At 52.1% G+C, this 12,591-nt stretch overlaps 1 protein-coding gene across 10 annotated transcripts in view; it reads left to right on the top strand.

Annotated features, from left to right (window-relative positions):
- LOC121672969 (myosin phosphatase Rho-interacting protein-like) overlaps nt 1-12,591 on the top strand; it is a 73,979-nt gene that overhangs the window by 33,155 nt on the left and 28,233 nt on the right. For 5 of the 10 annotated variants that reach the window (XM_042045936.1, XM_042045931.1, XM_042045933.1 and 2 more), the window contains exons 5-10: nt 366-450; nt 3,837-4,047; nt 4,564-4,723; nt 4,811-5,080; nt 10,895-11,036; nt 11,531-11,647. In XM_042045936.1, the coding sequence (XP_041901870.1) occupies nt 366-450; nt 3,837-4,047; nt 4,564-4,723; nt 4,811-5,080; nt 10,895-11,036; nt 11,531-11,647 (985 nt within the window). Of the gene's footprint in view, nt 1-365; nt 451-3,836; nt 4,048-4,563; nt 5,081-10,894; nt 11,037-11,530; nt 11,648-12,591 lie in introns of all 10 variants that reach the window. The other 5 variants (XM_042045937.1, XM_042045938.1, XM_042045939.1 and 2 more) reach the window with 3 other exon arrangements.

The raw sequence follows: 12,591 nt of genomic DNA, 5'->3' as shown, positions 1-12,591 counted from the left end.
GACACAGGACTTCTCAATGCCGAGTTCATGCTGCTCTTCCTAGGACAAAAGCGCTTTGTCTGCAGTGTGAGGGTGTTGGCATCGCTCAAGGGGGACGGTCCTGCTGAAGGCTCTGTCCCTCTCCACTGTCTTTCAGAATCCTTGAATCCCTGCCCTGTGTCAGCCCTGGCCGTAGCTTCACTTTAGCAGAGAGCAGGGTTTGAGCCAAAAAACCCTGGGGTCATCCCTCTTCTCCTGCCCTATTTTCCCCGCAGGACTTGGGTAGGATGGTTTCTGGGTATTATTCACCAAGCTGACCCTGACCAAGTCAGTGTCACTCCTGTCCCTGTAGCACAGACCTCACCTTCTGCTTTCTCTGCCTGCAGGTGGCTGGAGATGCTGATTGTGTATCCCAGGACAAACAAGCAGAATCAGAAGAAGAAGAGGAAGGTAGAGCCCCCAACTCCCCAGGTAACCCAGGGGGACACACACGCTGTTACCCAGTCCCTTGTCTCCTTCTCAGGGCCATGGCCTTGCTCTGCTCCCTGGAGAGATCCCCCCAAACCATTGGGATCAGCAGCCCTCTGATGCTGCCTGTGTGGAGGGTGAGAGCTGGGGCAAACCAGGGCAGCAGATCGGTGCAAATTAATTCCTGGTCATCACTTCCAGGGTCACACACTCCTGCTTTCCTGGCTGCTTTGGGACCATGTTTTGCCCCCTGGGTGCTGTTTTGTGGTGCCACCCCTGCACACAGTCCTGGGAGTGACCACAAAGCCACATGGTCCCCATGGGGGACCAGGGAGAGGTGCTGTTCATGGGCCATTTCGTCAGAAACAGGATGAAATTCCATCGGGCTCCAGTTACTCCCTGTGAGATGACCCCAGAGATAATGGGAATGAAAGGAAAATACTAAAGGCCAGGGCCAGGCTGGGAGCTCCGGGGGCCGGAGCCGGGCTCTCCAGGGACCCAGCAGTGGCTTCGTGCTCACTTTGACTATAAATGGTAAAAAGTGGGGCCGGCTGTGACTCACTTGTTCCTGCCGGGCTCCCATGTGGCCAGAATGGGGGAGAATCCCACAGATGGGGAACGTGACCCCAAGGCCACCCTCATCTCTCGCCGGGGCTGAGAACAGCCGTGTCCCTGAGGCCGCCTGACCTCCAGGCACACGTCCCACTGCCACGGGGGACTGGCTGGGAGGGCTCCTCCGGCCCTGCTGGGGCACCAAAACCAGCATCAGGGTTCCCCTGAGCCTTGGTTTTCAGGTCCTCTTTAATGAAGTTCCAAGGATGGCCCTGGTGCAAACTGGGCCATGGGTGGGTTTTGTACAGTGTTTGAGTAAGTTTTCATCACTCCACTGGATAAAGATGTTCTGGGCAATGGGAAAGAAGTTAGTGGGGAGACAATCCTTTTTTGAACACCAAGCTGTAAGTCTGAGCCACCCCTTGTCAAGGTCTAGGGTCCTCGCAGCCTGAACAACCCCTCAAGTGCTGGCTCCGGTGATGCTCCAGGGAAGATGCCTCCTCCCTCTGTGTTACGAGCTGTCAATCCTCAATTCCCAAGAAGAGGACTGCTGCTTTTGGGGCACCGCAGGGAGTGGATGTAGCAGGGCAGGGATGCTCACCCTAGCTGGGGTGCAACACTAAACCCAGGCTGGCTTCAAGAGGGGGACGGGGTGGAGACGAGAAGAGGCACAGAGCCAGAAAAACATCATTCTGGGTTACATTTCGTCACCATGGCAACCTCTTGGAAACTGTACAGGATCCGAGCTCCTGAGCACCAAATAAGGGAAGTGGCTGTGGGAAGGATGCCGGCTCCCTGTGGGCAGATGGGCTCCCCAGGTGCATGGGGATGGGGAGCAGGGACCCTTGTGGCACATTATCCCCTTGTCTTGGGACAGACCACCCTGTCTTGCTTGCTACCCTCCTTCCACTCTCTCCATTACGTGTCTTCCAGCCCCATAGTGCTGGAAAAAGGCTCAAATTCACTTTGCAAAGCCAACCTCCATGTGGGAACTGCTGCTGGATGGAGGCTGTGCTGTGTCAGGCGCTTAGGAGCAACCTGCAAAGGCAGAAGCAGCATTTTTCCTCTGCATCCCAAATCCTGCTGATGCAGGTGGCTGGTCCAGGGAAGGAAAGAGGATGCTGAGGAGAAAATCAGCATGAAATTCTCCTCTGTGAAATGGCCTCTCCTGAAATTGGCTGCTGTTCAGCTTGTTCTCCGTGTGCTGGTGGAGAAAGCTTGCGCTCTTCTTAAAGATGGCCACACACTAATCAGGCAGTAGATCATGTCTTAGAGCTGCTTAGGGAGGGGTGGACACCTTTGTGATATAAAAAATGAATTTTATATTCTTGGTTTTTCTCACTCTCACAAAGTTCTTGCTTGTCTGTGGCAGAGCAGAGCTTGGTTACAGCTGGATGCTCTTGGAGCATCAAGGTCATTTCCAACTCTCCCCATCATTTTGCATCATCCCTCTGCAAAATCACCAGGGTAGGAGCAATGCAGGGAATACCACTCCTGCTGCTGATTTTGACAGGGAGTGTTAGGTGTTTTCACTTTGCTTTGCAAGTAGGTTGCAGTTTTAGGAGGAAAAAGGCAGGTTTCTCCTGCAGCTTTTGCCGTGCTCTGGTGAAGTGCAGGCAGCAGGAGAGACTGCGATGTCCGTGCCTGCCTGCTGCCCATGGGAACTCGAGGCAGGGTTTGGGGCTGAAATGTGGGATTTGAGGCTCTGCCCTGGGTTTGCACAGGGGTGTGGCAGGCTCGGGTAAGCAGAGCATGCCCAGACACACCTCATGCAACTGGAGGCCGGTTTTGCCGATTTTGGTGCATTCTGCCTTTTGGAGTTGTTCATACCCCTGAGCAGCAGAGAGTTAATGTCTCTGCTCCCTCTCAGACTTCTTTTTGGCCCACATCTCTACCTCATTAAATACATGTCTACAAATAATTACGTGGGGGTGTGTGTAGGAGATACATAAAGATATATATCCTGAGCTGGTGATTAGCTTTGGGCTTGGATCAATGAAGGAGAGTGTTTGGTGGACCTTGGAGGTTGGCCCGATCCTCTGCTTGAGCAGGGTCCCCTTGAGCAGATGCCCATGAACTCTGGATCATTTACCTCCAACACTGCATTCCTTTAGTGTGAAATTCCCCAGGGGGATTTTTTTTTAAACTGAGGTCATTTGCTGCTTGTCATGTCTGTGCATGGAGCCAGGACCCACTCCCTGGGAGATCCCTGGTGGCTCCAGCACAGCCCTGCAACTGCCAATGGAGATGCAGGGCTAAAGCCCACCTGATGTGGGAGGAGGGGATGGAGAGGATGCTCTTTGCAGCCCTTGTTCCCAGCTTTCAGTTGCCAGTTCGTGCACTCCTGTATTCCCCCCTGCTCCGTGGAAAGGGAACAAGCAGCTGGAAAACGTCCCACAATCGGAAGGGCAGTTAATTGTCATTGATTTATTGGTGGCTTTAAGAAGAATAATATGTGAATGCAGAAGCTTAATAGGACAACAGCAAAACATCTGCTAATGAACAAAGCCAAGGAAGGAGTTGGAAAAGTTGCTGCCTCTTCTGGGTCACACTCTGAACGTGGGCTGGCTGGGCTGTGGCCACCAAAGTGGCATCATCCATCATCTGATGGACTCCAGAGCTCCTTGTTAGCAGAGAAGCACTGAAGATGATGGGGAATGTTTAAAAAAGTATAAAGCACTGACACATGTCACTGTCTCATCCCTGTCCCATTGTGATGTGTCATTGGCAGCACCAATGTGGAACTGACACCTTGGGGTCAAGCCCTTGGGGACCCTGAGTGTGGAGTTGGGGCAAAGTCTCTAAAAAAAACTTCCTGTGTCTCCTGTTTTTTTTAGGAGCCTGGTCCTGCTAAGATGGCTGTGACCAGCAGCAACATTCCCAGTGCTGAGAAGGTCCCTGCCACCAAGTCCACACTCTGGCAGGAAGAAATGAGGGGCAAAGACCAAGCAGATGGGGGCAGTGGCATTGGCCCAGCCCAGAGCCCCATGCAAGGCCAGGCTGGGGCTGCCAGCTCCATGAAGGATCCTGTGCTGGACAGCAAGGAAGGTGAGGGATGGGGATGCCAGCACTGGTTGTGATGGTCGTGCCATTGTTCTCCGTGGAACAATGGGGGCTGGGGACAGGTCGCAGTGCTGGGGACATTTCCCTTATCTTCCCACTCAGCTGGGGAATGTTTTCTGCAGTGAGGCGTCCCTTGCCTTGCACCCATGGAGCTGTGGTTGCTGCCGGACTGGGAAGGACAGGGATGGAAATGGATGCAGAGCAGTGACTGCAGTTGCCTATTTCTTGGTTTGAAAGTTCAGATCTTTAACCTGTACAAACCTGACCCAAGGGTTGGATGGGCATCCCCAGTTCCCTGCAGACTATCCCACCATCTCCATGGGCATTTGGGCTGGTCAGGGTGGAAAAGCCAAGGGTGCAGGAGGTAGCACAGCATGGGACTGGTGCCCAGACCAACTTTGCTCTCATACCTGCCCCTGTCCTGGGTGGAAAAAGGGTGTTTCTTTCTTAAAAGCAGAACTTGGACTTGAAACCAAGCACGGTGACTTCTCTGTCCCTTAGGGGAGAGCTCCATGAACGGAGACCGGATAGACTGCGGGCGGAAGACACGTGTGGAGAGCGGGTACTTCTCCTTGGAGAAGACCAAACAAGACTCAAAGCTGGAAGAGCAGCAACTGCCACCCCCGCCAAGCCCGCCCAGCCCCAGCACCCCGAACAACAGGTACAGTTATCCCAAATCGCCCTCACAGGAGCATGCCCAGCCCTTTCCTTCCCCAGGTATCCGATCAGGCGACCGAATGATTCACAGCTTCTCTCTGAACTCCTTGGACTCGAAGAGCAGTTGCCCCATGCACAAGGACTCCAGCAACAGAGATGTAGGAAGGGGAGCTGAAAAATCGGGGCGTCCCCTTTCTTTTAAAGCCAGCCGGCAGTACACCACCCTGGCCGACGTTCCCAAGGCCATTAGGATCAGTAATCGTGAGGCCTTCCAGGTGGAGAGGAAGCGGCTAGAGCGGAGAACCCGGGCTCGTAGCCCTGGGAGAGAAGAAGTGGCCCGGCTCTTTGGGAATGAGAGAAGGTAAGGGATGAGTGGCTCATCTGCTTGCATGCTTCCAGCAGCAGTGAGGTTGCGTCCCCAGCACAGCCTGGATGGAGCAGGTGGAGTTTGCTGGGTAGAGCCTCTGTTTTTCAGTGTTCCTGGGTTTAAGGGTGCCCATCCACGCTGACCAGGTGGTGGGATGTCTTTGATAGTGGTAGTGGGCAGGTGTCATCCTGCTGGGCTGCTCTGGGGATATAGAATGATTTGGGTTGGATCAGTTCCATCCTCTGCCATGTGCAGGGACACCTTCCACTATCCCAAGTTGCTCCAAGCCCTGTCCAACCTGGCCTGGGACACTTCCAGAGATGGGGCAGCCTCAGCTTCTCTGGGCAACGCCTGCCGGTGCCTCACCACCCTCACAGGGAAGAATTTCTTCCTGCTATCTAATCTAAACCTACCCTGGTGTTGGGTGGTGGTGGATGCCCACACTGCCATCAAGCCCACCCTGCCGGCCCCTCCCGGCGCGGCACACGCTGGCAGCCGGCACCATTAATTAGGTTAGCTCTCCTAATGGCGTTAGTGCCAGGTGCCTTACGCAACTGCCTAATGAGCTGAGAGAGGTTTCAAAATGTCACGGCATTAATCTGGGAGAGGAGGGAGAGGCGGGTGCAGTGCCAAGGCAGGGCTCAGCGGGCTGCAAAACAGCTTAGTGCGGAGGAGGACGGGGAGGGCGTCGGCAGCGCGCGCCGGGTGCGCTCCCTGCGAGGCCAAGGACGGGCCACTCGCCCTGGGAGAGACACATTTGTGCAGTGAGGGCAGTGGAGCAAACTGGGAGACAGGCTCCAGGCGAGAGGGCCGCCTGCCAGTCTGATTTTCCTGCCCTGGTTCTCCTCCGGGCATGTTCTCTCTCGCACAGTTTCAGTGGGAGCTTCTCCTCTGTTTCTTCCCAGCCCCTAAAGGACTGTTTTCCAGACCGGCTTCCGAGAGCTGGGAGCAGGTCTGGGATGTGCAGCACAGCCTTATGCTGGTGCCATCAGTCGGCAGGAGGATCCCAAGCCTGGCCCAGACCGTGTGCAGGGAGTGCTGGACTGGGAATAAACGAGGAGAGCTTGGGTTTGGCTTTGTCTGCCTTGGGAATTGGCTTTTCCCCAGGATGGAGGAGGAGAATCCCACCTTGGCCACCCTAGCCGAGAAAAGGCTGGTGGCTCTGGTTTTCAGGCTGAGCTGGTGCTGCCTGTGGGTGACATTGTGTCCCTGCTGTGTTCGCTTGCACAGGATGCCTTGGCCAGTGCCTGTCCCCAGTGTGACAGGACAGTGCATTTCTCCAGTGCCAACAGTCCCTTGCTCCAACCCTGAGGTATCCTGCAGCACTGGGATCATCCTGCACGGAGCTGGGAAACAGATTTGTAACAGATAACAGGGCCTGGGAGAGGACATTGCTGCCAGAGTCTGTCCTTTTTTAATGTCAGCCCCCCTCACTGCCTGCTGGTGGGTGCCTTTTCCCAGGGAAAGTCTGTTTTTCCCAGCCTAGCTGGGGCTGTTAACAGTTTTCTTTGCTTTATCAGTATTGGCAGCAGTTCCCCTGTATCAGCCCAGGGCTTTTATCAGAGCAGAACGGGTGTAGGGAGGGGAGCAGGAGCTGCACCAGGCATTGGGATCTTGCTGCCCGTGGGGCTGAGCCTGGTCCAGCTTTTGGGAGGCAGGTGATGGCAGAGAGCAGGGGGAGGGGTCCCCACCTGCCAGAGGGTTTGGCCATGGATCACAGCCCCATGGTGCTGAAGGAATGTGCCATGAGTAGGGATGGCTCAGTGGGTGTTTAAGGATGGGCACATTTTCTCCTCCAGTAACCTGGGAATTGGCCAGTGCAGATGGTGTGGGCAGAGAGGCCGTGTGTCTTGGAGCTGGGACAGCCATGTTGGAGCTCAGTGGACTCAACAGGGCACAGAGATACTGTCCAGTGTCGCACCAGAGAATTAACATTCCTCAGCACCCTGCACAGCTTGGCTTGGCTGCTTTTTAAACTTGAGTTTACTTAGTCCCCATATCCCTCTCATTTTTCTCCTCTGAGCTCAGACTGTGCTGTTTGAGGTTGGGCAGATACAATAACTCACTTCCATGCTGTGGGGTTGGCTTTTTCCCCCTGGTATAACACCATTTGTAACAATCCTTCTCAGTAACCCACTAACATGTCTGGGAACACTTGTCCCATGCCAACCCCACAGGCACCAGCTGAGCATCGTGCAGATCTGCTCTTCAGTTATTTTCAGCTCTTCCTCCCATTTTTTTGTGTAAATCAGTGCGAGTGTCAGGGCTGTGGATGGAAAAGAATTATTTTAGGTACCCAGTGTTGCATCCTGAGTGCCACACCTGATGGCTTAGCTCCAGATAAAGCAGTTTGTCAAGGCTTCTTGCCCTGTTTCCTTATCGTGAGAAATATTACGTGATTTAAGTCCAGGAATTTTCCGTGTTGACCATTTATACCTGGTGCTGCCTCCATGCCCCATGCAGACGTCTGAGCTCGCAGCCACTCAGAACCAGGAGTCAGGAAACAGGAGATAATCTCCACGATTTTGGCGGAGCGGCAGAGTGCGAGTTCCCTCTGCTGGCATGTGGCAGGATGGGGCTATGGCACCCACCAGCATGTCCCACTGGCCTGGGGGGCAGGGATTGAGGCCAGAGAGGTCGAGCCATCTCCAATCTCCCCTCTTAGACCCATCCCTAGGGCAGAAGGGCAGGGGCAGCTCTTTGGAAACCCCATGGATGAATCTCGAAGTGTTGCACACAAAATCACAGCTGAAAAGAGCTGCAGGAATGTCCTTAGACAGCAGTCCCCATGTCCCAGAGGATCTCTACAGCTGCAGGGATAAATCCCTGCACATCTCAGGATTTCTGTTTGACAAACTTGGCTTTTTGTGCACAGTTCCAGGGGTGCCTGTAAAACCACAGCATTCCCAGTTGACCCCATGTTCTTCTCACACTAGAAAGAGTTCACTGTGCTGTCAGCCAGTTCTGCTGTAGGAGTGTGGTATGGGGCTGAGGTGTATTTCTAGCAGCAATTAAAAGCAGAAGTGCCTGAAATTGCTTAAAAGACTTTTCTCGCTCAAATTCCTTCTCTGGAGTTTCTTGAGGTGTAAAGCTCTGCTCTGAATTCTGCTTCTCCCCATACAGAGGAGTGCCTGCTCTCCCAAATACAGGTTTTCCTTGTAAAACTATCCTCATCATTCTTGTGGACCTCTTGGGAAATTCCTCTTCCTTTTCCTGACACTCACTATCTTTCTTGATGCTAAATAATGAATGAATCCAGTAAAAACAAAGCCCTTTCTTCCAATCAGAGAAAATGACTTTAATGACAGCTCGTGCTGGTCTTTTGAGCTTTCCTTCCCACTGCACACCCCCTCCACTAACAGCTGAGATCTGCAGCCCGGGTTTAGTGGCCTGGAAAAGATTAACAGCCTGCATGGCCGAGGAATTCCTTGGGATGAGCTTTTGTAGTTGAAAAGCACTAAATAGCACTGCAGCTTTTAAAAAGCATCTTCGTACCTGTCCCAGCCTTGTTTTGTCCACACAGAGCTGCTGTGCGGAGGGAGCAGCTCTATCCAACACGTGTGGAGGGGAGGAGAGCCCTTCCCTCCCCGTCCCTCCCGGATCTCTGGCAGTAACTTCTCTGAAATGTTGATCTAATGGGAAAAAAAAAAAGATTCTTTCCTGTAATCCAGATGATATTAACCCTTGGGGCTGTGATTTGGTTGCAGTGATTTATTTTTCTCCTCCCTTTTTCGATGACGAATGACTGGAATGATTTTGATTTTGTTTTGAATGTAGATGCAGATATATAATTTCCTCTTCTGTTCATTCATTTTCCAGCCTTGTTTTCTTCCAGGTCTTGTTGCTCTCCACCTTCTCCTGCTGTGTTGCTGTGTGACGTGTCCACCTTTACTTCGCCTGCTTCGCTACCATCTCATCTCAATCTCAAGCCGTAGAACAACCTGGTGGTGCAGCCCCTTTCATGAGAAATCAACCTGCTTTTGATTTTGTTTTTATGTTTTTTTGGTTGGGTTTTTGTTCTTTTTTTTTCTCTTGATTTGTTTTTCTTCAGACCTTCACCTAACAGGGCACAGATAATGTTAATTCATGGACCTTTTCCTCCCTCCTGAATGAGACTCAGAGAAGGCTGGGCCAGTATAAAAAGGGTTAAAAAAATGTGACTCCAAAAAATTCCCTATCTGTCAGCGAACACAGAACATGGATTTATGCTTCACAGCCTGGCTCATGTCGGGCATCTCATGTGCAGAACATCCCAGGGAAATTGAGAGCTCTGCATGAGCCCAGGATCTGCCCACTCCCAGTTTGCAAACTGGGAGGCAGCAGAGTCTGAACAGATGTCCCCTAAAAGCATCAAAAATCTTTAAATTTACATAGCAAAGTCTTCCCCACCGATTTTGTCCTTTCCTCTTTGGTTGTGTCCTGGCAGCCTGACTCTGAGCAGCAGTGGGGGGCCCCAGCCCCCCCAGGGGATGGGATGTGCTCAGACTGGTTGTCTCATTTATGGAATTTGGTGCAAATGTTGGTTGAAAACTGAACATGTCATGGTTTTTGAACTCTTAAGCTGCTGTTCCTCTTCGTGGGAAGTGTTAAAAATGTTTTTATTTTGGATAACCTGTTCCCCCTCATGTGGTTGCCATTGTGATTTTCATGCACATCAGAGGCTCACACAGAGCAGGCAGCCCCAAGTTTGGATGTGGCACACATGGGTCCAAATTTTGTGTCAAGAAACCACCTGGATAGAGCTTTTTTGGGGGAGGTTTGAAACGGAACTTTGAGCCTCACAGCTTGGAGCACAGCTGGCATGTGCTGGTGGCGGGTTATTGCTTTATATTCCCAGGTTGTGATTAAAGACATGAGACTGATACTTGCCCGAACCCCCAGGAATGCACACTTACACACCAGCAGGTTCTTTGGAAATGCCTCTCCTGTGGGTCAGCAAGCAGCTTTTCATGCTGAAGCAGCATTTCTAATTGCACCTGTTTGCTCATCCTTAGGAGAATTGGCTCCTGCTCCATCCACATTTCTTCATAGTTCTCTGTCCTCAGAGACACAAGTGCCATGGTGCAATGGGCCACCAAGGCAATGTCTGAGAGCCCAGGTTGTGCCCCCTCATGTCCAGACTGGATTTTCAGCCCAATTAAGAGGAGAGGAAGGCCCCAGGTTCTTCAGGGAGTGCCCTGCCATGGCACAGGGTGCTCCTCATCTCCTCACACCCCTTCAGCTGGTGCATCCTGTGAGCCAGAGCCGTGGTCTGGGGGCACCTATGGACACCCCTTGCTCCATGCAGTCCTGTGGCTGTTCCCTGTGTGAGGCTGAGTTGTCAGAGGGTTCCTGTTGCAGTGAACACACTGGGGGACCCAGAGCCAGCCGTTACCTCTGCACCCCAGCTTGGTCTGATGTGTCAGTGCTCTGGGTGGCCATTGACAGCCCCAGTGCTAAAGGGTAGAGGCAAAGCTTAAGCCAAAGCTGCTCCATAATCCCTGCTTCCCAAGGAGTTGTAAAATTCACAAATAAAAAATGATTGCTGGTTTTGTGAGGGGTTTCTAGTTACTGAAGAAGATGCTACCTGCAGAGCTGAATAATGTGAGGTCTTTCCCCACTTTGTGGGTAAAATGATGTCAGATCGGGGTTTTTACCCTGGATTTGGCCATGCTGGAGCTCACAGAGAAACAGGGACCAAAAGCCAGGTGTGCATGAACTCTGGGTTGAGTAATTCTGCAACCTTAAATTTGTGGGGTTGTACAGCTCCGCACAGTTCCTGCTCTTGTGTTTAAACCATCTCTGGTTTCCCTTTTGTCTGTTTTCCAGGAGATCCCAGGTAATTGAGAAATTTGAGGCACTAGATATTGAGAATGCAGAGCACATGGAAACGAACGTGTCGGGAGGCGCCGCCCTTTCCAGTGAGACGCGGCAGGGCAGGAGCGAGAAGAGGCTTTTCCCACGGAAACGGGTAAGATGCTCACCCAAGGTCTCCTGGAAGATGAAACCTGGAGTCCTGCAGCCCAGAATAGAGGGTTTAGCTCCAGGGTTTGTCCCTGGGTGTGAATCTGGAGTCGTAGGCAGCTCCTGCAGGAGCTGAGCTGTTGTGTGTGCTTTGTGCAAATTTTCCTGCTCTGCTCCTTTGGCCCAGGTGTAGATCAGAGTGGAAAATAAGGCTGTCTCTTCTCCTTTCTCCAAAATACAAAGGGAAGCTTCAGATCTGGCATGGCAGGATACATCAGGATAGGGTGAAGTTACAAAAGAAACAGGTTTGAGAGTCCCAGATATGCTTGGATATAATGGGAACAAATTAATGCCTGAAAGGACAAAAAAATGTATTGCCAAGGAAATGACACTTGTTCTGAGCCTGAGATGCCCCTTAAAGCAGATTTTTATGCCATGAGCCAAGAGAGCAGGACTCTGTCCTAGTTCCTGCACTGATCTGGGCTAATGCTGTTCACACAGGACTTCACTTGTGAAGGAGCAGCTGTGGGCTCCATCCTGGACGTGTCTGCATCACCTCTGTCTCCACACCGCCGGGCAAAGTCGCTGGACAGAAGGTCCACAGAGTCGTCTATGACGGTGAGCCACCAGGGCCATGTCCCCTGCCTTGGGGGAGGACGTGAGAGGCCCTTCCCAGCAGGTCCCATGGAAACTGGACTGTTGCTGCTTTCCTCGCAGCCAGCACATAGGATATGAGATACACCAGATCTGCAGGATCCTGAATTCAGGAACCTGAATCAGTTGTGACCAGGTGCTTAGTTGGAGAAGGGCCACACTTTTTGCCTGCTGCAGGAGTTAAAACTCAGAGTCTTGCAAGGAGCACTTTTCCTTAAAGCACAGCAGCAGCTGGGGAAGCAGACCCCATTTTGCTGGTTATTTTCCCCTGGAATACCCCATTTCCTCGGTGCTTTGTGTGATGTGTCAGATACTCATGCTGTAGGTCATCCTAGAAGTGCTGGAGTCACCTCACCTGACCAGAGCTGCTCTTTGCCCCATGGTGTCCCCCAGCAGAGGCTGCAGCAGGGCATTTCCAACTCAGCAGGGAGTCGGTCCAGTTTCTGGACTGGGACCAGCCTCATGACTGAGGTATTTTCGTAGGATCACAGAATCCCAGAATGGTTTGGGATGGAAGGGACCTTAAAGATCATCTTGTTCCAACTCCCCTGCTAGGGGCAGGGACACTATCCACTAGACCAGGCTGAGCAAGCACATGTCCCAGTTTTCTAATGCCATTGCCTTGATGTTTATGCAGTTGGAAGTGGGTGTGAGTGGGATGAAGGTTGCAAGGAGGAGCTGAACCTTCCCTCCTGGGTTTTCCTCCCTTTGCATATTTCAAATGCTCACCAGACCTGGAGGCAAACAATACAGAATAAACACAAAGTGCTCTCCTCTCCCTCACCACCCTTCTGTAGGGACAAAATAAATACACTTGCTAATCTCTCAAATAGATTACAGAGCTACTGTAAATACAAGTTGCATTTTATGTGGATAGACAGCTTCTATTCAAGGACTTAACAGAAAAA

The sequence above is a fragment of the Corvus kubaryi genome, unplaced genomic scaffold, assembly GCF_017639235.1.
Source record: "Corvus kubaryi isolate FWS band 111438036 unplaced genomic scaffold, C.kubaryi_AGA036_p1.0 65066, whole genome shotgun sequence".
In the NCBI taxonomy this organism is placed as follows: domain Eukaryota; kingdom Metazoa; phylum Chordata; class Aves; order Passeriformes; family Corvidae; genus Corvus; species Corvus kubaryi.
Note: the sequence above shows the minus strand (reverse complement) of the source record. Positions and strands in the feature narration are given on the sequence as shown.